The sequence below is a fragment of the Xyrauchen texanus genome, chromosome 27 (genome assembly GCF_025860055.1).
Source record: "Xyrauchen texanus isolate HMW12.3.18 chromosome 27, RBS_HiC_50CHRs, whole genome shotgun sequence".
Classification (NCBI taxonomy): Eukaryota; Metazoa; Chordata; class Actinopteri; order Cypriniformes; family Catostomidae; genus Xyrauchen; species Xyrauchen texanus.
Window position 1 is genome coordinate 27,042,803 of NC_068302.1, and position 25,311 is coordinate 27,068,113.

Here is a 25,311-nt window from a genome sequence, read left to right on the forward strand (position 1 = left end):
TATGAATAGTGAAATTCATGAATTAATTAATGATGTAAGTCTCTGTTTTAGGATAAAGGGAAGGAAAATGCCTGGAAACAACCTGAGAAAAAATCTGAGAAGGCGACTAAATCAGGTGTGTGTGTGCGTGTACATGTTTGTCTGGATCATGTACATTGTAACTGTTTTTTTGGACCGATTAAGACACTCAATGCATCAATAACAAATGGTGGAATCATACTGATAACATCAACCCCATTTCCCAAAGGAGTGAGCAGGACCCCCATGTTTACAGAGTATTATTATTATTAATAACTAGTAATTGATATACGTTAATGAACATTTTGCTACATCTGCCAATGATGGGTGAAATCAGAACATTAATTAGGTATAATGTTTTTTTACTGTCCATGAAACGAATCGGTTACTAACGCAACCTCGGTTCTCTCTAGATAAGGGAACGAGTATTGCGTAAGCTAGCTTACGCTACGGGAAAGATTCATCTTTTCTGAGATATTGAAGCCAAAAAATTATCCTTAATTTTGTATCCATTGTCAACGCAGTGCGCCAGCTGCAGACCTTGAGCGGGCTAGCTAGCGAGCTCATTGGTTGCTCTGCGGCAACTGCTGCAGCCTATAGACGAGCTTGGGCTGAACTCGCGATCCAATGAGAGGCGTCCGCGCTCACTGCATCAAAGCCCGCCAAAAGGGCGTGACTAGAGTGCATATAAGCGTAGTTCAGTAGGCTGGAACCCTGGTTTTCATTGAATGCAGCGAAAAATCGCTGCGTGGCGCGAAGCACGGCCGGTTACGCAATACTGCTCCCTCATCTAGAGAGAACCGAGGTTACGTTAGTAACCGATTCGTTCTCTTCACGGAAGTTCTCTCGTATTGCGTAAGCTAGCTTACGCTACGGGAACCCTTTGTCAACGCCATGCGCACCAAGCATCCACTGCATGAGCCCCAGGGAATTAAGGGGGACCCGGGGGAGCCCTTATGAGTGGGGAATTAATATTTGGCCGGCAAGAGTGCGGGCCAGTGTGTGTGTAGTACATAAGCATATAGACAGAGCGGCGGTGCCGGTCTGTGTGGACTGTGTCCCATTAATGCAGCTCACCAGGGGAGCTGTAGCGTATTAAACCGCTAGCAGTTTAGCCTGCAGTGCGGGTACTTCCAGATTGCGCGCAGTATACAATCTCAGTGCTCTGACTGGGCAAAGGAGATTGGCGTCGCGTTCGCTATCAGATGCTGGTAGCGCCGACAAGGAAATGATCTGTGCTCTGAAAGGAGTACCGACCACCTTGGGGACGTAGCCGTGTCTAGGCTTTAAAATGACCTTGGAGTCACTTGGTCCAAACTCAAGACACGCAGCGCTAACAGATAGCGTGTGAAGGTCTCCCACCCGTTTAACTGATGATAGGGCAGTTAGAAAAACGGTTTTAAGTGAGAGGTGTTTCACATCCACGGATTGAAGTGGTTCGAAAGGGGGAAGCTTTCATAGCTTCGAGAACTATAGAAAGGTCCCAGATAGGAACCGATGAGGGGCGCGGAGGGTTCATCCTTCTAGCTCCCCTGAGGAAGCGGATGACCAGCTCGTTTTTACCCTGTGACTGGCCGTGCAGGGGTTCAGCGAACGCCGCGACAGCCACCACGTACACTTTGAGCGTGGATGGGGATCTGCCCTTATCCAGCAGCTCTTGTAAAAACACGAGCAGCGGCGACACCCCACATGTCCGTGGGTCCAGGTCTCTGTCGGTGCACCATTTTGAAAACACAGACCATTTTGACGCATAGAGTCTTCTCGTGGAGGGGCTCTAGCGTGTATGATGGTGTTTATTACTCCTTCTGGCAAAGCGACGGGTAGTCATTGATCACCCACGCGTGTAGCGTCCAGCGCTCTGGGTGGGGATGCCAGATCGTTCCGCGAGCTTGCGAGAGGAGATCTGCTCTCACTGGGATGGGCCACGGCGCTGTCAGTGACAGCTGCGTAAGCTCCGGGAACCATGTTTGATTCTCCCAGCGGGGCTATGAGGAGCACCGAGTGGCGCGTTTCCTGATCCTCTGCATTACCTGTGGCAATAGCGAGACGGGAGGGAAGGCGTAAGCGGGCGGTTGTGCCAGTCCTGGGCCAGCGTGTCCTCGCTCGAGAAAAATATTGGGCAGTGAGAGTTCTCTTCTGACGCTAAAGAGGTCTATCTCTGCTCTGCCGAATATGCGCCATAACGTCTGGACTGTTTGAGCGTGCAGGGACCATTCCCCTGGGGAATATTGTCTCTGGACAGTCTGTCTGGGCCGCCGCTCAGGTGGCTTGGCACGTCGCGTCGCCCTCAGCGAGCGCAGGTGGCGCTGGGACCAACTTCGGTATGCGTTTCGTCAGATGGAAGAGGTTCCTGGATCTGACACCGCCCTGACGGTTTAGATAGGATACCACAGATCTGTTGTCCGAACGGACCAGGACGTGGTGACCCTGAATGATCGGGAGGAAGCGCACGCAGCGTGCATCGACCGCTATCATTTCCAGACAATTTATGTGAAGGAGCTTTTCCTGAACTGACCATAGGCCAAAAACCGGAGAGCCCTCGCGAGACCGCGCTCCAACCCGTGTTGGACGCCGCCTGTCGAGATGACTTTTCGGGCGAGATACTGCTCCCATCATCACTCCCGCTGATACCACTCGGCCACTGTCCAGGGCTGCAGAGCTGAAATACAGGTCTGAGTCACTCTGATTGGCTGGCGCCTGTGGCCCAAGCCCGGCGAGACGCTGCGGTGTTTAGCCAATGCTGAAGCGGGTGCATGCGCAGTAAACCCAGTTGAAGTACTGCTGCGGCTGAGGCCATGTAGCCTAGCACTCTCTGAAACTTCTTCAGAGGTGTGAGGCTGTTCATCTGAAATGACGCTGCTAGTCGCTGCACACGGCGCTGTGTAGATAAGCGAGCCGTCATTGCCTCTGAGTCTAGTTCTATTCCAAGGAAGGAAATTGTCTGACTGGGCTGTAGTGAGCTCTTGGTCCAATTGACTGCAAGGCCCAAACTGTTCAGATGACTGAGGAGAACTGTCCTGTGAGACAGAAGCTCCGTATGTGATTTTGCCAAAATCAGCCAATCGTCCAAATAGTTCAGAATTCGCAAACCCTGACTCCGCAGGGAGTGCGAGCGCCAGCGTCCATGCACTTCGTGAAAGTACGGGTGCTAAGGACAGGCCGAACGGAAGGACGGTGTATTGATAAACCTGGCCGTCGGCTGAATCTCAAGAATGGCCTGTGACGGGATTTATCTGAATCTGGAAGTATGTATCTTTCAGATCGAGAGAAATAAACCAGTCCCCTGGCGCATCATGCGCGAGGAGTTTGCTGGTTGTAAGCATTTTGAACTGTCTTTTGCAAGCGCTTTGTTCAAAACCCTGAGATCTAATATTGGTCTGAGGCCGCCGTCTTTCTTGGGGACAAGAAAATAACGGCTGTAAAACCCCGACTCGCTCAGGGAGGCGGCACTCTCTATGGCCCTTTTGCACAGAAGGTTTGCTATTTCTGAACGAAGCATGCACGCTGCTTCCGTGTTCACAGTAGTTTCGAGCCGCGCTCTGAAGCGAGGAGGACGGCGATCAAACTGTAGCAAATAGCCCTGTTTTATTGTGCTTAACACCCATTCGGATATCCCTGGAATATCTTCCCACGCTTTGAAGCGTAATGTTAGAGGGTGAGTGGCCAAATCGCTCTGATTGCCGCACACAGCCGCTGAACAGAATGTGTGAGCGCTTACTGTGCTTATGCTGGACTGCTCGCAGACAGCATGGACAGGCTGTTCTGTGAGTGACTTCCGATTGAGGTGAATGGGGAAAGAGTCACGCCTGTTAAGTGATACGCAAGCATAGTCACGGGCACGGGACTTGCATACAGAGAAGTGTTTGCTGGCCGTGTGACAGAGCGGGCAGAGAATGGGCGCAGCGACGTATTCGTGAGCGCATTTATTGACTCTAACACTCGAAAGTGGTTCGTGAACCGCTTTTGAGTGTGCTCTGATGGGGACACGGAACGTGTAATGCTTGTGTGTAGAGGTGAACACTGGATTGTGGGCACATTTTCTACACATAAGGCTGGTCGTATGACAGAGCTGCCAGAGAATGGGCGCCGCGACGGATTCGTGGGTGCGTTATTAACCCTAACACTCGAGCGGTTCAGTAACCGCTTTATGTGAGTGTGCCGTGATAGGGCCACGGGATGTGTAATGCTTGTGTGTAGGGGTGAACACTGGATTGTGGGCACATTTTCTACACATAAGACATGTTTGCTCTCTGGTATGGACACGGGATGTGTAATGCTTGTGTGTAGAGGTGAACACTGGGTTGTGGGCACATTTTCTACACATATGGCATGCTTGCTCTTTACCAGATTTATTTGGGTCGCCGTGAAAACGGCGTTTGAGCCGCAGGCAAGCGGCGTTAACACCGGCTTGTTGGCTGCTGAATCTACCACTGTAGTAGCCTGAAGGAAGGGGACTGACAGGGGCGAAGCTTTGACGGTGGTCCGCCGCAGCGGGACTGATCCGATCCGCTTTGTCAACAAAGCTAGGAGGACTTCGGTTGTTCAGGTTTCAGTGCAATTGTAGTCCGAGGCCCGCGGGGGTGGCGGTCTGCGGCGGCTGTCTGAGCCTGATCGAGGGCAGCCGCCCTGTCGATGCTGAGAAGTCTGGCTTTGTTGAGCTGGGCGCTGTGAAGAGGCTCGTGCAGGAGGCTCATGTGGGCGGCCTGCAGAGGAGCTAAGCTGACGAGGCAGAAAGAGATTCATGGCTTGTGTGGCTTTTGGACCTCTGAAAACCGGTCAATGATACCACTCACCGCTGGAGCCGAAGAGACCGGATGGAGAGAGCGGTGCGTTGAGGAACGTAGAGCTCTGCTTCTCCCATGTCGGCTAGTGTTAGCCACAGATGTCTCTCGGTCACAGTCAGCGCGCCATGCACTTCCCTATAGCTTGGGCTGCAGCTTTGGTAGCTGGAGGGCGAGGTCCGTAGCACTCGTATGTCTGCAACCGCCTCTGGATGCCTGCTTTCCTCATCCCACTCCCGCAGAAGGTCCGCTTGGAGGACCTGTAGGACGGCCATAGAGTGCAGAGCAGATGCAGCTTGGCCGGCGGCGGAATAGGCGCTGCCAACACAGGCGGAAGTTGTTCTGCAGGCCTTAGACGGGAGCACTGGTTTAGACCGCCATCTCGCGGAGGGCGGGCAAAGGTGTGCTGCTACCGCGATCCTCGACCGGAGGGATGGAAGCGTAGCCCTTCTCAGTGGCGCCGTCCACCGAAGCAAGAGAGGTGGGGACGTGGGATCGGACCCTGGCCGAGAAAGGCGCTGCTCCATGATTTGGAAAGCTCGGCGTGGAGTTCCGGCAGGAAGGGAGCGGCCCGGTAGCGGTGCTGTCGGCGGCGGCTCTGTAGAAAGCAGCTGTCAAGTCTGTTGGGTGCCTGCTCAAGGGCGGTGACCACTCGAGCCCGAGGCGGTCGACGGCCTGTGTGAGGAGGCATGTTAGTTCCCTTCGACTCGGCGCGGGTCCTGCTGGATTCCTGGGCCGAGGAGGAGGCGTATGAGCCTGACCACTCCTCGCTGTCCGAGCCATGATGGAACAGCCCTTATCCTCCGCTTCTTAGTCCGAGATGGCAGCAGAGCAGCCGCCGGGCGGCAACTGCGCGCTCCGGTGGGCGGGAGGGTGAAGGCGATGCTCGAGGGATGGGCTCCGGCGAGGCAATCGCTTCTACCACTGTTTCCGGCAGCCTTTGAGAGCGGCGCTTTTTCTGCACGGCTGAACGGAAGGCGCCGGGCGGCTCGGTCCTGAGCGCTGAGTCGAGCCCGCAGGGTCGACATCGGCAGCTCCTCGCAGAGATCTCATCCGCCGGCGAGGGCGAGCTCTGCATGCCCCAGTCCCAGGCAGAGAGCGCAGATGATGTGGCGGTCTCCGGTGCTGAGAGGAGCGCGGCATGAGGCGCAAGTGGAGCGAGGCATCTTAAAAAGACGCCAGTACTCTTTTGTGAAGTTCTTTAAGAACTAGCTTGCTTTTTAAAAGGATACGTCGCCAGATGGCGTAGCTCGCAGGACGGCTGAAGGTGGCGAAGACGGCCGGCTTCTTCGAGCGCTGTCCACGCTTGCTTGATGCCCCTCGAACGCGGCGGCTTCCGATTCAGTGATGCGAAGAGCTTCGCTGAAGAGATGAAAATCAGGGTTCCAGCCTACTGAACTACGCTTATATGCACTCTAGTCACGCCCTTTTGGCGGGCTTTGATGCAGTGAGCGCGGACGCCTCTCATTGGATGCGAGTTCGCCCAAGCTCGTCTATAGGCTGCAGCAGTTGCCGCAGAGCAACCAATGAGCTCGCTAGCTAGCCCGCTCAAGGTCTGCAGCTGCCGCACTACGTTGACAATGGATACAAAATTAAGGATAATTTTTTGGCTTCAATATCTCAGAAAAGATGAATCTTTCCCGTAGCGTAAGCTAGCTTACGCAATACGAGAGAACCTCTCCTAAGAGAACTGTATTTTGTAATCTTTCCTTAAAGTAATAGTTCACACAAAAATACAAAATGATCTCATTTACACAAAAAAAAGTTTTTAGAAGAATATCTCCACTCTCTAGGTCTATACAAGTGAATGGTGACCAAAACTTTGAAGCTCTGAAAAGCATAAAGGAAATCCATAAGATTCCAGTGGTTAAAGCAATGTCTTCTGAAGCATTGCAATCGGTTTTAGGTGAGAACAGACCATAAAATAACAACTTTTTACTGTAAATCTTGACATTGCAGTCTTTAGGCATGATCACGATTTCAAGCTCGATTGCACTTCTTGGTGCGTGACACATGCACAGAGCGCTATATGGCGCTAGGTAGTGTAATTGAGCTTAAAATTGTGATTACCAAGGAGATTTTGGGTTTCTCACCCAAAACCAATAAGATCGCTTCAGAAGACAAAATGGGAAATACATTTCATTTTCATATTTGGGTGAACTATTCCTCTAAAATATGTTTTTTTCCTTATGACAATTAATAATTTAGCATTTTTTTTTTGTTATTTTGCCACACACTGTGCGTATCTTTGTGTTCACGGCATCATACCTTTGCAAGTCTCTCTGTGAAATGGCACCTGCCAAAAAACTTTAAGACCCATCAAAAAACATGGCTTCATAGCAATTTCTTATGGTAAATTTTAAAATGTAAAAGTTAAAATACATGTATATGGTTTAATTATTTGCTAAAGCCAAATTCCAAGTTAGTTTGGGACCTTACACGAATGTGCTTAATGTGACCTGTTTATCCATTATAAATACACATTAAATACTATGTTCTTCTCTGTTTCAGCAGGTGTTAAAAAGAGAACCCAGTCTGTCTCTGCTGATGTGAAAGGCAGCCAACAAGCTGCGGCTAATTTCTTAGACAAGTAAGCTCTAATCTCTTTATCTCTCTAGATTCTTACCTGTAATTCTCACAGTCTACCTGGTAGACATGGCTGACTTGGCATCATTGTGTGCTTCCAGTCAGTGGAATGTCTATTTACCCAGGGTCCACTGATTTGTTTACCATTTATTGTAACTGCAAATGTAGCTGTTATAAATTTGCCAATCAAATCTCACCCAGACCTCTGGGCTGTGATACTGTAATGAACAGTGCTAATGGGGCCTCATTTAAGCAGTTTGCCTGATGTGTTGGAAAAGAGAACATTGGGTAGTTGACAAATATGCAGTAAAAAACAATTGTTTTTTAAAGCACAATTAAAAAAAAAAAGATACATCCATTTATGTAAAGTCTGATATTTAAGAAAATAATCATTAACTTTGTCCATTTTTTCAATGAACTGAACTGTAAATGTGTCCTATGGTGTGACATAACAAAAATGAAGAAAAAAAAAAAAAAGTTAAGTAATATACAAAGAGCATGTGAGAGATTTATTTTCATTGTTATACACTTATTTTAATATGGTGTTTTTTTATTTATTATGAATAATATTTAACAGTTTTTTTTTTAAACATTTTGAGAAATATATATATATATATATAAATTGTGGTGAATTTGATAATAACAATATGAATTTGTCAAAGAAGAAAGTTCTCCTTTCCTCCATAGTGCTAGGGTCTTTTCCTTGGGTAAGAGAGAACAACCCTTGAGCCCCCCTCATGAGGGTTACAACTTTCTTGATTATACATTTTTGCACACGCCTTCTCCATCTAGATGTGCTAATACCAGCCTTCATCTCTCTGTAAGGATCCAGAGTCAAATAGATCCTCAGTACCCCAATGCTGTTCGCAAGGAGCGATTAAAAAGGGGCGACTTGTTTGCCGTAAGTTGCGACCTGCGTCGGTGGAGTAAGTGATCCTGGTGCCTGAGAAATTTGGTTTGCTGCGGCTGCCACTATTTCAACACTGTACTTTGGCTCATACTTCACCTAGACGGGAGGTTGGAATGGCTCACTCGAGTCAATCGGCTGGTCAAGACATGCTCTGAGAGTTCTGTTATAGCTCAACAACTGCTAACTTTCCAGAATCCCCACTAAGCATTGGCAAAGGGTCAATCGAGTGGATAGAGCAGTTTACAATCTGCTCTACCTGCTCAAGTATATCATTCTTATAGCTCTGATGCATATTCTGCTGGAAATCTGCAGCGCTGTGCATTCCTGTTTTTTGGGCTCCAAGGTGGATGGCGAAATAAGAATGATGAAACAAAAAACTTAAAATATGGCTTCTGAACACCCTTCCAGACTGTAGTTCAGAGAGTAAATATTTACTCATGCCAAATAGTGAAGAGTGGACAAGGTTTATAATCCTTGAAGCAGCATCACTAGATTTGCCAATCACTAAACTTTCTCCATTTGCTATACACAAGGGTATCACAGGAATAGCAGGAACAGTGAAAGATGGGAAAAAGTTAAGATCTGGGCAAATTCTAGTGGAATGTTGTAAAAAGGCAAATGCAGAGAATTTACTATGAGCCACACTTCTCACTGGAGTTCAAATAAAGGCATCACCTCATCCAACATTAAACTACAGCAAAGGAGTGATCTGCACCAAAGATTTGGATGATGTGGATGAAGATGAAATTACCTGTGAGCTCAAACCCCAAGGAGTGGTAAATGTGAAAAGAATAATAATCAAAAGAGAGGACCGAGTTATCAAAACTGGTACATACATCCTCACATTTAATAAGCCTCTTCCCCCAGAAAGAATTCAAGTCGGATATCTGAGTGTCACAGTGGATTTATTCGTGCCCAATCCATTACGATGTTTTAAATGTCAAAAACATGGGTCAAAGAGTTGCAAAAATAAAAGCATTTGTTCAAGTGTGGTGAAGAAGACCACAACATGGAGAGCTGTCAAAAATCACCAAAATGCTGCAATTGTACTGGAGACCATTCGGCTGCATCAAAAGAATGTCCTACATGATCAAGGAGAAGGAAATACAGAGAATCCGATGCACAAAGAAGATCAGCTACCCTGAGGCAAGGAAAATGGTAGATGCTGTCCCTTTTACACTGAGTAAAACATATGCTTCTGTTGTAAAGAAATCTTTTGAAGACCACGGAATGCCAGACAGACTTCACCTGGATGCACAAAGATAAACCTCAAAATGTAAACAGCAATAAATCTTTCCCAAGGACCAAGATTACAGGAACCCAAAGTGAATCTACCTCAATCAATTCTCAGTTTAATCAGAACTCAATAGAAAATCAAACTACAAATAGAAATACAAGAAAGTTGAGTTGTTCACAAGCAAAAGATGAAAAGACAAAGACAAAACAAACCAAAGATGTCGAAATGAAAGAAAGGGATAGTCGGAGTAGAAGTCCATCCCCAAAAGGAAAAATCAGGGGAAATATTCCTGTTTTTCCTAAGTGAGAATGGAAAATGTTTTTATCCAATGGAACTGTCGTGGACTCAGGGAAAATTTTGCAGAGTTGCAATGCCTAGCTACAAATCTCAACCCCCTTGGTTTTTGTCTTCAGGAGACAAAACTACCACCAGATTTTACCTTCTCTTATAAAAATTAGAAATTCTTTTGATCCTACTAATAGACAGACTTCTGGTGGTACAGCCATTTTAATCAGAAACCATGTGATTCATAGTCGCGTCAATGTGAACAGCAATTTACAGGCAACAGCAGTGCATTTGACCCTGCAGTGAACAGTTACAATATGTTTCATATACATTCCTCCAAATCTTACTGTAGCACACAAGGACCTGGATGGCCTAGTAGCCCAACTCCCTTCTCCATATATACTCATGGGAGAATTTAATAGTCACAACACTCTATGGGGAAATACCCATTGTGACACCAAGGGGAAGAGGGTAGAAGAATTCCTAGACAATCACACCTTATGTCTTCTAAATGATGGATCCAGCACTTACCTACACCTAGGCACGGAACATACTCTGCAATTGACCTAACAATTTGCGAATCCGAATTATTTGTAGACCTTTCTTAGAATGTATAGCAGGACCTATGTGGTAGTGACCACTTTCCATTAATACTGGAAAGTGGAAAGTTAATGACATTAAGTACCTCAACAAGAAAGGTCTGGAATCTGATTCAAAGGACGAAGGGCAGGAATGATGGAGCTCCAATTCAGCACATCAAATATCAAGACTCTATTCTAACTTCACAACAAGAAATTGCAAATACCTTAGCAGAAAATTTTGAAAAGAACTCCTCCATTGAGAATTGCCTTAATGCCTTCCAAGTTTTTCGATCACAGGATGAGAAGAAAGGTATAATTTTTAATCTAATAATAAGGAACCCTATAATAAATTGTTCACAATGGAAGAATTGACAAGTTATAAACAGAGCACATGATATGGCAGTGGGACCAGATGATGCACTATAAAAATCTTTTTATTTGCCTCACATTATCCTGTCTCTAATTTTAAAACTTTTTAACACTATTTGGATATCAGGGAACATTCCACTCTCTTGGAAAGAAGCAATAATCATTCCCATCCCCAAAACAGGAAAGGATCATAATGACCCCAACAATTACCGTCCAATAGCCCTGACAAGTTGATTATGCAAAACCATGGAGAGAATGGTTAATGAATGTCTAGTATGGATCCTGGAATCGCAACATCTCATAAGTAAAGTTCAGTGTGGCTTCAGAAAAGGGAGAAGTACTGTAGATCACCTCATCAGCATTGAAAGCTACGTACGAGATGCTTTCATCAGAAAAGAACATCCAGTGTCTGTCTTTTTTGACTTGGAGAAAGCTTATTACACCACTTGAAAGTTCGGTATTTTAAAGGATTTATATCAACTTGGTTTTAGAGTACACTTACCCATTTCTATTGCAAATTTTCTATCAAACAGACATTTTAAAGTCAGAGTAGGTAATACCCTATCTGACCCTTAAACCAGAGCTAGGAGTACCACAAGGAAGCATTTTATCAGTTACCCTTTTTAGTATCAAAATCAACAGCTTTGCAAAAGCCATCGGGTTGGGTATCCAATGCAGTCTTTGTTGATGACATTGGTATTTGCTACAGAAGCAAATCCATGAATAATATTGAACAAAAAATCCAGCTGACAATTAACAGAATGCAGTCCTGGTCAGTATCAAATGGTTTTAAGTTTTCAAAGACTAAAACTGTATGTATGCATTTTTGCCAGCTACTCTCTCTCCATCTTGACCCAGAGATATTCATGGATGGTAAACACATCAGAGTTGTTAAGGAAACCAAATTCCTTGGAGTAACTCTTGACAGTACCGGTAAACTGAATTTTATCCCTCACATAAAGATTTTAAAAGGTTTTAGCTAAAACAAAATGGGGTGCAGAAAGTTCAGTTCTTTTAAAATCTCTACAGAGCACTAATTCGATCACGCCTGGATTATGGAAGTATAGTATATGGATCAGCCAGGAAATCATATATCTGACTCTTGGACACAGTACATCATCAAGGCATACGTCTAGCTTTAGGGGCCTTTAGGACATCGCCAATTCAAAGTTTGCATGTAGAAGCAAATTAACTTTCTCTGGAGAACAGACGCCTCAAACTAGCCCTACAGTATACAACAAAGCTGAAGACCAACAAAGAAAACCCAGCCTACCATCCTGTTTTCTCAACCCCTTCTTCAAGCCTTTATGAACAAAAACCAAGACATATCCGACCTTTTGGACTACGGATCAAACCACATTTACAAAATCTCAAAGTAGATCTGAGCATACTGGAACAGACACACTTTAGAAAAATTCCCCCCTGGAACTTTAAAAAAACAAAAATAATCTTAGACTTCACAAGAAACAAAAAATCCGAAACCCACCCAAATATCTTTCAACAACAACTCCTTTTCATTAGAGAAATATTTTCATCACATATCCCAATATATACAGATGGATCAAAATCTGAGGATCATGTATCATCTGCATTTGTTATCAACCATCAAAAAAAATAAATTTCCATCCCCAATCACAGCCCAATTTTTACAGCAGAGGCAAACACCATCATCTTAGCACTGGACTTTATAAAGACAGAGAAACTTTCTGATAATTTCAGATTCAAAATCTTGTCTTCAAGCAATGTCATCTTTAAATAATTATCACCCAATGTTTGTAAATATTCTATGCAAACTGCTGTGTTTGGAGGCCCAAAATTTCAATGTCTGCTTCTGTTGGGTACCTGAACACTGTGGAATCCCAGGAAATGAGGAAGCAGACACCGCTTCAAAAGAGGCTTTATCAGCAGATTTTCAAAAGTGTCCACTACCTCCCACTGACCTAAAACCCATAATAAATTAATATATTAAAAACAAATGGCAAACTGAGTTGGATCAATGCGTAATGAACAAACTCCATGAAATCAGCTCTATTGTTTGCAAAAGAAGTTCCTCTCTGTTTTCAAATCGCTGGGACCAGATTGATTACACGCATGTAAAACAAATGTTCTGCAAAAACAGCAGGAAGTAGTTTAATTATTGCAATTATAACACTGAAAATGGTCACAAAAAGAATAAAATGTATTAAAACATTTATTTAATTTTCTTTAATAAACCTTGTCCTCATGTGACATGTTTGTCCTCTGGTGTGACTGCACAGCTGTCACACCAGAGTGCATTTTCTGTCACACCAGAGGATGTTTCAGCCTTTTATGTGAGTTAATGACCTTGCTATTCTTAACGAACCTGTCATTAGCAGTTAGCAAGACACATTTGCACAATTTTCCATAATTATGCAGTTTAACATAGTTTTTAGTAAAAACCTAGGTGTGTCACACCAAAGGACAACAAAGCGTAAACATTTTTAGAGCTTTGAAACAAGTTTAATATGTGAACAATTTAGAGACAAAAACTTACCATGTGCACATGTCCTGGTCTTCACAGGGGGCTTCACAAACATGACCTTGAATGGGGTTATAGAAACTAAATAAAGTCATCCAATTTAAAATGAGGATATGGTGTCACACCAGATGACGTGGTTTTCAGTGACAAAATGTATCAACTTACTATGCTTTTAGAAATATATGGATGAAAACAACTGCTATTTACTAAAATAGACACATGTAAAATTATGCCAGTGGTATTTATCAATTTTTATGCTTTTCTTTTTAATTGATAAAAGTTAGAATTTATTGAACCTTGCTTGAGACAGACACACCATAGTACAAGTTTGAGATTTGGCTAAAAAAATTATGTATAATAATGCAGTTTGTATAATAACAGGTCGATGTAAAGCAAATAAATGTTTAATAATTTAATGCATTTTTAAATGATGACAATACCATTTATTTTTATCTTGTATAACAGTGAAAATGCCATGTCATGTCAACAACCTAAATACATTCTTTAGACCAGCATTTCCCAAACACTGTGCTGTGAAAGATTGTCAGGTGTGCTGTGGAAAATGATAAAATTCCACAAAATAAATAAATGCATAAAAAAAAACTAATAATTTCAGGGATCCAAACTCTTCACCTTTCTGAGAAATGTGCCTTTTTGAAACCATAATCGGTCACTTTTGTGATGTGCAAAAGTGAGCAATATTTATACACGTTAAGGGTCTTTAACAGAATACATTGAAGTCTATGAATTGACTGTACACCAAAGTGTTTTATACACCGACACACAGACAGACAGACAGACAGACAGACAGACAGACAGACAGACCAATAATATCTTTGAGAGCACTAAGCAACAAGGAAATATTTAAAAACTGTCCAAATTTGTGAAGAGACATTCAATGTCTCATAATTTCTTTTAATGAAATATTACATTATCGTTTACGAATATCAGAGACCCCAGTAATTGAACTAATTTAAATTCAATATGCAAATGCTTAGACCTAAACGAGTCCTTTTATTACTTTCTGCTATCAAAGCAACTGCAAGCTTTTTCTCTCTCTCTTCCAAATACATGTTTTCAATAGGGCTAGTTTGAGGCGCTTTTTTACGAACTCGTAAAATCGCCCCTCTGTGACACTTTCTGCAACTCTTGTCATGGGGAGGGCAATGCGGTGCATGACGCTGGTGTTGAACGGAGCTTTGACGCCTCGACTCAACTCATGTGAAATGCGCTTTACGATGACAAAAGCACATTATTGAAACACAAAAGTATTATTATTTGTCTTATTGTGGTCTTTTCTGATAAAAGCCATGCTCAGAAGTTTAAATGGGCTACTGTAGCCATGCAAGTTTTAATAAAGGAGACGGTAAGGATGTTAATGTAACTCACTACTATTGTTGTCTTTTTGGATGAAAAATAATAAAGACTATAGATCTGCTTTGTTCTTTTAATGCTTAAACATTATAAAGTCTGTCGGTAGATTTCGGTCATGAATGACCCAAAATAATTCACTGACTCAATCATAGCACGTAAGATGCTCATTTGTCGCCACCTATTGACATTTCACTGAAGGGGTCACTGAACTAATCATTAATAAAATTGAACACATTTGTGAACCCGAAGCAAGCCTCACCAAAATACTCTTTATTTTGCACAATTGTAAACTTGAATAAACGTGAATCACTAAAATAGCTGGAATTTATGCTTTTAGCTTATTCTTTAAAAAAAATATCCCCAGAAAAAAATGTTCATGGACCAGTGATTGTCTTACCTTTTTCAACCCTCATGAGTTTTCATCCCTTTAATTTGTTGTGGCATTGCAACAACAAACCTGCAAATTTGTTGTTTTTTCATTACCCATTTAGTGCTCTTGCCACCTGTGACCTCACACAGCATAGCCTACCTGTGATTTACATTTTTTTGCTTAGCCGAATTTCAAACATACAAGTTAACACGCTACTAAGATGGACAGAAAACATGGACAAGTTCTTGAAAAGGAATAATATTGACGATGGTTAGCCTATGTGGGATAGTGGTGGGAAGTGTGCCGTGGCAGAAAAAAGGTTGGGAAACACTGCTTTAGACTGTTGAGTGAGAAAAAATCAGATGATGCTGGTTTTGTTTGGTGTTGCAGTCTATGTATTTTCTGTGGGGAGAGAGATGAGTCGTTTACAGTGGATGGACTTGACCTGCACTACTGGAAACATTGTCCAATGCTGCAGCGCTGCCTTCGGTGTAGACAGGTACACACACACACACACACACACACACATACAAGTGGGGTAATGAAAATGCTTCTAGTTTCTTATTATATCTCAATATCTCATTTATTTAATTTTTCCATTATAAATTATACTACCAGCATAACAATTTGAGTAAAATGTTGCATTGAAAAAATTACATGAATTTCAGAATTTCTACTTGGTATTTGGTATGTCCCCCTTTTTTTGCTTAAGTGGAAGCAAAGAAATCTGACCTTTTCTACAAAGGTGGTAAAACGGTCAATGTCACAATTTGCTTAGTTGATTAGTGATCTAGAAATAGAGCAGAAAATACAATATTTCGTATTCATTTTGTCATAACATTTCTTTTGTTTTAAATTTTTCTAAATCCTAAAACTTTGTTTATTTTCTAGGTTAAAATGTTTAATCCCAGATTGTCAGTGTGGACAGTTGAACCCCACTCTACATACACACCGTTTCTCTCTGTCAAACACACTCTCAGAACTCCCTCTCACACATTGCCTTATTTTATACTTGCAAAGTGTATAAAGCCTGTATGTTAATTGAACTTAATTTAAATATTAACTAATAATTAATTTGGTTGACGACCTCGTCACTCTTCATAGTTTTCTCTTTGTTAGTACAGCTGTGTGTGTTTTATACTCTATAGGTCGTGGAAATTGCTAGTCTGACAGAGCACTTGCTAACAGAATGTGAGCGGAGGGCAGATTTTACCCAGTGTCCTCTCTGCTTTGAAGCCCTCCCTCAAGACAAGTTAACAGGGCATGCTCAGAGCACAGCTTGCAATCGTGAGTCCTTTCTGTGGTCACACAGTTGTTGTTTTTTTGCTTTTATTTTATCAAGCTTGATCATTAAGAATTCACTCTCAGTGCTGTTACAGATGTATTACACTAATTCATAAAATGCTGAGAGATTATTGCTGCTGATGTATTTTTTTTTTTTTTTTTTTTTTAGATCAGTGTTCTGTGTTATCTTCATAAATGGCATATTTCTAGATGGGCTGCATTTTTCCTGTGGAAAATGTTAAATGTAGAGTTTTTTTTGTTGTATTTTTCATCAGCACCAGCTTCTGTGGAAAACTGGAATCACTGTCCTCTTTGCCATGAAAACCTTGCCTCTGGAGAGGAGGTGAGATAACATGCACACACATTTGTTTTTCTATCATGGCAGGGACTTTCTATCGTTTTTAAAATGCACTCATATTTTTTTAATGTCCTAAACCTAACCCTCCCCCCAAGGTATATCTATCCTTGTTTGATCCTCACAATATAGGTAAAACATATAGGGTTTAAACAACAGGGTTTCCACAGTCATGAAAAACCTGGACATATCAGGGGAATTTAATTTCTCTGTTGTAGAGGTCGATCGATAGTGGATATTACCGATTCGATAACTAAGTTGGGCAGTACCTGCTGATAACCAATTAATTAACCGATAGTTTTTAAAATTTATACTGAATTAAAAAATAACACTCAAAGTAAAATAGTGCTGAACTTTATTAGAAAAATAAACCGTACTGACTGAACCATGAAAATGTATTGTACTTTTTTAAATGAAATAAATGTATAAAAGTGTGTGTGTGTGTGTGTGTGTGTGTGTGTGTGTGTGTGTGTGTGTGTGTGTATATATATGTATATATGAACTAATATTAAAATTTTAAAGTCAGCTGATTTTTAAATGGACTTTGTTTCCTTAGTCGACAAGAGGCGCAATAAATACATTAACCATTCAGCACAGTTATATTATTGCATAGAACATTCTTATCCTGGCTGTTATAAAAAAAGAGCATTTCATGTTCAACTAATGGGCATACAATAAATAAAAATTTTAGTCGGTCCATATTCTCAAATGTTAAGTCAAAAGTAAAATAAGCAGGGAAAAGGCAATTTTTCCCTGCTTAAAAAAACCGTTCAATTGACTGTTCACTTGCACTGATTCCTATTACTCCAGTCTAAATCTATAATAACAGCGAAAGACCACATTGTTTTTTTTATTCAGTACAGTTGTATGTAGAGTAGCAATATTCACTGATAGCTGTGGTTTTGGCTGATCTCTGTGGTGAAGCGGCTCAGACTATGAGCCTAGGCCAGGGGCTGTTCAATCAGATGTCTCGAGACACACATTTCCAAGTTGAACATCTTTCCTGACAAAGCATTTAAACAATTCATTGCCTAATCTGAGAAACACTTATAAGAGAGCAAGACGCAATGGCCAAAGACCTCCACCAACTGTAAGGGGCTGTTCACACGGAAAGCTTTTGCAACCATCCATTTGTTTGTCTATGTAAACTTACGCTAGACAAACATCTTTGTTTCCCTTTGTTTTTTTTTTTTGTTTTTTTATCTGTGTGGATTTTAACCAATAGCTCCAGAAATCTGTTATCGGTGCAGATTCATCTGCAAAACCGATATATCGGTCGACCTCTACTGTGTAGCATGTAGTCTGTCATTGGTCTGTGAGGGCTTAGCTCTTGTGTGATTTACTCTGAATAGCTGTGCACAGAGAATAACCTGTCTGCTCTGAAAATTCATTTTAACACTTGAATTAAACTGTTGCTTCATACTTTCCCAAAGACTGCACAAATGTTTAAGAATGTTTCACGTTTTTAGCTTGGGATGTGTCCTTTGTGTGAAATGCTCTGACACTTGCTTACTAAGAACATCTTATGTCATGCAGCTTCCATCAACTACTACATTTACTTGCATACTCACCTTGTATAAACCTGTTTTTTGTGGGTAAAACTGTTCCTGAAACAAAAGGTGATATTTTGTTGTCTATACAATAGGGCTGGGCGATATGTAAGAAATATTTTAGCGCTAAAAAAATATCACTATATCCGATTAAATCTTCAACCCCCTGCCAAGGGTAGGTTAATTTTTTTGCTTTATTTATTTTGCGTTAGAGATTATTCAATTGTTGAACATGAAAAACCTTAAGACATTTCTATATTCAAATTGCACTTTACATTTATAACTGACTTTTTGATCACTTCGTATTTTAATTGCTTTTTAATTTAAAGGCAACAATAGTACAATGCTGCCAAATGTGTGTTATTATCGAATTTGTGTTTGTATTGTTTTTTGTAATATAATTAATGCTGCCAAAAGAAAAGAAAACTACATTTTAGGTTCAAGATGAACATGTCTTTTATTACTTTATGTTTTAATCACTTTTGTCTTTGTTTCTTTAATGCACCAATTTTTATTTATTTAAAGATATACATATTACTGAACCTGCAGAGTTGCATATACAATGCATGACAACCAAGTGGAAATAACGCAAACTAAACTCAAAGCACCTCCGGAGATAATTTGCAGCATTCTCACAGACGACATTATTCATGCAAACAGTTTTGAGACAAATAAAACAGAGGGGGAAAAAAAAAAAGAGTGAAAACTCTTTACATTCACTTGTTCCACGAGACTGCACAAACAGTGAATCAGGCACAAGCATTGATTTTGTCTTTTCTTTTGTTTGTTCTTAAAAATATAATAGTGTGTTTCTTCAAGCGCATGTCTTTTTGACTAACAGTATTTCTTGTGATATGTTACTCCGAGATTTTTTACAGGTCATCTGGCTGTTGCGGGTAGATGAGCAAAATTACCCGGACATGAAAAACATTTGGACGAGAAACTTGCGAACTGGATTCAGCCTTGTTGCATTTTGTGGGTGGCAGGTGTTAGTTTCACATTGTGGCCACTGTTTAATATATGACGACTTCCCAGATCCATGACTTTGCCATTTCCCGATATTGTCGATCATCATCTGTTCGGCATCGGGATCTTTGTAAGACATTGTCCATATCCAATTACATTATATCGCCCAGCCCTACTATACAATAGAAAAATAAGGGCAAACTGGTTCAGATACACTGAACAGTGTTTAACAGTGATTAGTATTTTAAAGGAATTAAATTCTGACATTTAACAAACCATTACATAACAGGATAGATGCTGTTATATTCAGTCATTTTAAATGTCTTTTAAAACATTTAATTTTCATGGAAGCAACTGATCTGTTTAATATAAAATAATTCTGAGGACATTGTGTTATGCCAAAATAGATACAAATTACTGTGCTGGAAGTACAGTAATTCATGGTTTTGATTAACAATGTTTGGTTTTATTTTTAGATTTGGCAGGGAATATATTGGTTATTCTTGACTTTTAACAGATGCTTAATTAACTCTTAAAATGGCTTGACAATTGAAAGTACCTAACATTATTCTATTGGTTAAAGGATGTTGATTTCACAGCCTGCTGTGACCAAAAAGGAAGACTTCACCAGATATACTACAAACTCACATGAAGTTTCCCAAGTTCATTATGTTTAATAGTGGAAGAGCTGATATTACACAAGGTTTATTACTAACCCTTCCTAACACAACTGATATAAAATGTAGCATGTATGAAAAATCAAGGTTGCAAACAAGTTCATACATAGATATTATTTGCATGTGTGTACCTACAACGATACTGTAAATGAATGACTCTAGTATTAAAGTGAGTGTGGCCATCTCTCTCTCTCACACGTACGCACACACGTTCCTCTTACAGCAGTATAACAGTGCATGTCTTGTGTTTGCAGGGTTGGAAGTCTCACCTCATGGGAGCAGAGGGTTGCAAACAGAACTCACGTAGGAGAGTGGTACAGCAGAGCACTCTCACACACACACAAGGTGATCATACATCTGTCACCTCAATGAGACCTTTACAACCCCACACTGTCCCCTACAAGCCCCACTTTGCCCCATAACGCCCCTAATGATCCACACTGCCCCTGCATTGTCCCACATAATCCCAACTGTTCCATTTATTCAAAAAGACTATCTTTTAAGCCATTAACTGACTTGTTCCCTAAGCTTTCAGATGCAGCCTATATGTAGCCAAGGCTTTATTCAACCTGTCAAACATGCACACCTTGTTACTGAAAAATATACACAGTGTATCTTCTAGCCTAGGCTCAATCAATAATATTGTGTATGTAATTTGCTAACAATTTGAGTTGAATTTAATGTAATTTATTACAGTGGCGTTGCAGAATTTTGAACATCCTCGTGAGTTGTAGCTAGGTGCTGCTGACAGAAGCAAGGCAGCAGCTCCAGTATGTGTACATTGATAGAAAACAATGGTTTCAAAATTTGGGATAATGTGTTTTGTCCTACAGATGTGTCTGGTGTGCGAATTTCTACTCCAATGGCGGTTAGATTTCGGGTGTGGGTTAGGGCGTATGATTTATACAATATGCATTACTGTATCACGACAGGTACAGCTAAAAACAACTCTCTTTATAACATGACTTTGGCACAATTCTGTGGATATTTCACCTGAAATCGGAGCTCACACATGCCCAAACATTCAACAACACAAAGTTTTGGCCTCTAGGGCAATGCTTTAAATTTTGGAAAGCACAGACCAATTTTTAGCTAAAGAACTTTTGACCAACTGTTACTGATTTCAGAATGAGATCAGCAGCACATCTATTTGGCAAATATGCATGTGAGCCACCTAACAGCCAGACTACCAATAATGTAGAAAATGTTTATTTTAGCACCAACTTGGTACCAAAGTTACTATTGACTAGAGGTCGACCAAAATATATTTTTTAATACCCTTAAAATATGATGGAAGAAAGCAGTTTTTGTTTAGTTTTCCCATTTTAGTAATTGAACAAAGAAATTAATACATTATTTAATTCACCTGGCATTTTGGAGATGCTCTGACCCAGTCGCCAAGCCATCACAATTTGGCCCCTTCAAAGTCGCTCAGATATTTAACGCTTGCCCATTTTTCCACATGAAATTCTAGAACTGACTGTTCACTTGCTGGCTAATATATCCCACCCCTTGACAGGTGCTGTTGTAATGAGATAATCGATATTATACACTTCACCTGTCAGTGGTTTTAATGTTGTGGCTGATAAGTATATTATTGATATTTGCCTTTTTATGACAGTTACAGTTACATGGAACTGTTCGAGAAGAGAGAGAGACAATGAAAGACCTGAGCATGTTAAACCTCATACAGGTCTGTTGCGGCTCCAATATGCAAACCGTTTAAATGTGACTGTGTCACACACCGGTCTATTATTGTGGTAACACGATTGCACAAGATGACAACAAAACAAATCGTGTATGGTCATTGACAGTTCCCTCACATTCAAGCTGGTGATTCTCGGTGACGTCGTGGCTTAATAAACTCATCTTCCAAACAGGAAAATGTATCGGCTGATTTCTCGGCCATGGCAATTTATTGGTCGACCACTACTTTTGACAACCTTAGACATACCTCTGCACTACACATCCTCTAGTGTACCACAATGTCCCATCTTCCCCACACTGCCTCATCAAAGCCTGTACTGCCCCAAAACTTGGATTTGACCTGCACTGCAAAAGCAGACTCTTCGTGACAATCCATGTTTATTGACAACAACTAATTTACTTCTTTATAAATGTTTGTGTGTTTGGGCATCTCATATTCTCTGGCCTCAGGAAAGATAGTCAGCACATCTGTAGCGAAGACAACAATGGTGATTTCCAAACCTAAGGCTCGAGGGCAGGGGAGAGGCAGTCGCATCCATGCACCTGCTTCCAGAATCAACAGAGGCAACAAAAATCCCCCAGGCAAGGTCTCTACCCACAGACTACAACAGGCATAGCACAGGAACTACATGCTAACTTTACTGGAATAAACCTCTTATGACTGATTCGCAGCAAAAACGTGAATCTACTTCATATCAGGGGTTGCCGGGTTTAACATAAATGATTGCACTTATTCTGTACTTGTTTAAAAATGTTCCTACATTACACGATTGTAGCATCAGCATCATTGTTCTGAGCACAAGCTGTTATGGGAGACACCTGATATAAAATTTACCCATAACTAAATGTAACAGAGTATATGTAGGAAGCTTGGAAAATCTAAAATGTATGATGATAATTTATGAGATATTTGACCAGAGAAACCGGTTATGAGCAGGTATTCTGCTCTGTGTTTAACTTTTCTTTTGTAAACTATTTTAAAATTATATTCTTGTATCTTGTTTTAAACTTGCTTTGTTTAGTGTGTGTATTTTATGTGAACATTTTGTGATTTGTAGCACTCAAAGATCAAAAGGATCACTAGCACCATAGCTAAAAGTGTAAAGTAGCCTTTTAAAACAAACAAAAAATCCATTATAGATTTGGACTTGCAGAGCTCATAGAGACCATTTATCTGAGTCTCATTTTATTATCTCTGATTCAGATAATGCACTAAATTGGTCCTCACCACATAATGTTTGCTTGTACAAAAATTTTGTTTTTCTTGAAGGGGGCTGTGACTCATGTTGCTGAACTGCCCTTTTTTCCCCAAGAAAATCATGACTTATTGGTACGGAGACAGTGCCAACACATGAGGCCACTGCTGGCAGAATGAAGAGCCAACTCTAGAAAACCTGTTTGATTTACAAGGGCGACACTATAGACTATTAACAACTCATTGGTCTTTGCATTTACTTCAGTATTATAACTCTTGGTATCATTTAATTTTTCCTAGAAAGGGCTCAATCTTATTTGTAGTTGCTGGTATGCAAACTGTTTTGTCTGGTGTGTGAATTATGCTCCAGTTAAGTTTTAAATCACAGGGTGTGATCTGCAACCTGCTATTAGAAGCTGTATTCATTCAGTTATGCTTTGGTCCATAATTTGCATTTCAAGTGAATCCTTATTTTTATAAGATTCATATCATTTAGATTGACCGAGACCGAAATAATACGAAAGGCAGAACAAGCTGATTCGGTGCCTAATAATACAGAATCATGTACTTTTAAAAATATTTGTGTACAATGAGGAGTGAACTAAAGAATTTATTCTGAATTTATGAGAATGAGTAACGATAGAGTTAAATTGAACTCAAAAACGAAACCACCTTAAACACTTCCTCAGTACAGAGATGTCACTGTGTTTTCATTTTAAGAATGTGTTCTGGTGTCATGCTGACATAATGCAGTGTCTGTAGCTCACACTTTCACTGCTGTGGCAAAAACATACACATAACAGATTAAGGGATGCACCGCATACATGTTTCTCTCATGTATGGATATGTTGCTGGTCTAAGATGTCCAATTTTTAAATATCAATTATATATCAATATAATTTTGAGTCAACCTAAGCAATTGATTTAGAGTGTAAAGTGTTGTATAAGTGGCAAAAACATGTAAATCCAAATGAGTGATGCATAACCAAATGGTATTAATTTTGAAAACAAAAGTCTTAATATATATGAAATATACTGTAGATGATACTGGTAGTATATGATAGGATTTTTTGAACGGAGTAGCGCTTGTTTTTTTATGTTTGCTATAATCAGTATTTATTTTCGGCATAAATCATCTAAATTATAGAGTAACAGATTTAAAAAGCACAGCAGAGCTTTTTCTATCACAGTAAACTGGTGCTAGTGAGCAGAGGAAGTACTAAAAATTATGCACTAATTACGAATTTGATTGTTCTCCAGGATGTGGTTGCGAGCTACCTTTAGGTACTATGAATTTAGTGGCCAATTAGAAAATACTTGGCCTTGCATTTACTCCTTGGGTAAATTTGGGGTCTTAATCTTTGGGGTCTTAATCTTGCCGCTTTCCATGCATTCTAAACAGTATAGGTGGGCTTATGCATTGCACTGCTTTTCCTCAAACACAAAAGCACAGTTTACAGCTTTTAATGTTGTATGTAAAGGATAAGATGTCTGCACATAGGGAGCCTGGGTAGCTCAGCGAGTATTGACGCTGACTACCACCCCTGGAGTCACGAGTTCAAATCCAGAGTGTGCTGGGTGACTCCAGCCAGGTCTCCTAAGCAACCAAATTGGCCCGGTTGCTAGTGAGGGTAGAATCACATGAGGTAACCTCCTCGTGGTTGCTATAATGTGTGATTATCGGTCACGGTGGGGCACGTGGCGAGTTGTGCTTGGATGCCGCATAGCGTGAAGCCTCCACATGCGCTAGGTCTCCGTGGTAACACGCTCCACAAGCCACGTGATAAGGTGCATGGATTCTCTGTCTCAGATGACGAGGCAACTGAGATTCGTCCTCTGCCACCTGGATTGAGGCGAGTCATTACGCCACCACAAGGACTTAAAGCGCATTGGGAATTGGGCATTCCAAATTGGGGAGAAAATAAAAAGATGTCTACACAACAACCAGATACTTATCAAGAAATATAGTTTTGATTTCATTTATACTGCTATTTTAAAGCATAAAATGTGTAAGCTTGCAGGAATAATTTTTTTGTATTTTGAATTCTATTAATACACATTGATTTCATGCCCCACAAATTTATGTATCAAAATTGATGGAAACTAATATTTGCTTTGACTAAGCTCTGTGTTTTAATAAATGTAATTGAATACATTTTCTGTATGTTGCATACATTATTTAATGTGTTTAAACTGCTATAGACGCTTTGTAAGTTGAAATGGAACAACATAAAGCCAAACCAACTCCTTGATTAAACTCATTGATGGTTATTACATATTTTGAATATTATGGAAAGCTGAATATTAATTTTTGCTACATAGTTTATTTTTCCACGTAATGTTTTTTTCTTCCATCAACCACTTTCACAGAACATTGGAAATTCTTGATGATAAAAAATAATCAAGAATAGTTATAGCAGCTATAAAAGTTTTATTTGCAAAATTACAACCATCTTAAAAAAGGTTAGACTGTCAGAATGTGTGTGTGTGTGTGTGTGTGTGTGTGTGTGTGTGTGTGTGTGTGTATATATATATATATTCTTGTCATCTCAAATTATCCTAATCA

At 40.9% G+C, this 25,311-nt stretch overlaps 1 protein-coding gene across 2 annotated transcripts in view; it reads left to right on the plus strand.

Moving 5' to 3' along the window:
* Positions 1 to 24,870, plus strand: part of cep104 (centrosomal protein 104) — a 43,380-nt gene extending 18,510 nt beyond the window's left edge. Inside the window, exons 16-22 of one of the 2 annotated variants that reach the window (XM_052094738.1) lie at positions 52 to 115; positions 7,311 to 7,389; positions 15,402 to 15,510; positions 16,160 to 16,298; positions 16,571 to 16,638; positions 20,098 to 20,188; positions 22,001 to 24,870. In XM_052094738.1, coding sequence (XP_051950698.1) covers positions 52 to 115; positions 7,311 to 7,389; positions 15,402 to 15,510; positions 16,160 to 16,298; positions 16,571 to 16,638; positions 20,098 to 20,188; positions 22,001 to 22,167 — 717 coding nt within the window. In that variant the 3' untranslated portion in view covers positions 22,168 to 24,870. The remainder of the gene's footprint in view (positions 1 to 51; positions 116 to 7,310; positions 7,390 to 15,401; positions 15,511 to 16,159; positions 16,299 to 16,570; positions 16,639 to 20,097; positions 20,189 to 22,000) is intronic. The other variant, XM_052094739.1, reaches the window with a different exon arrangement.
* Positions 24,871 to 25,311: the final 441 nt, after the last annotated feature.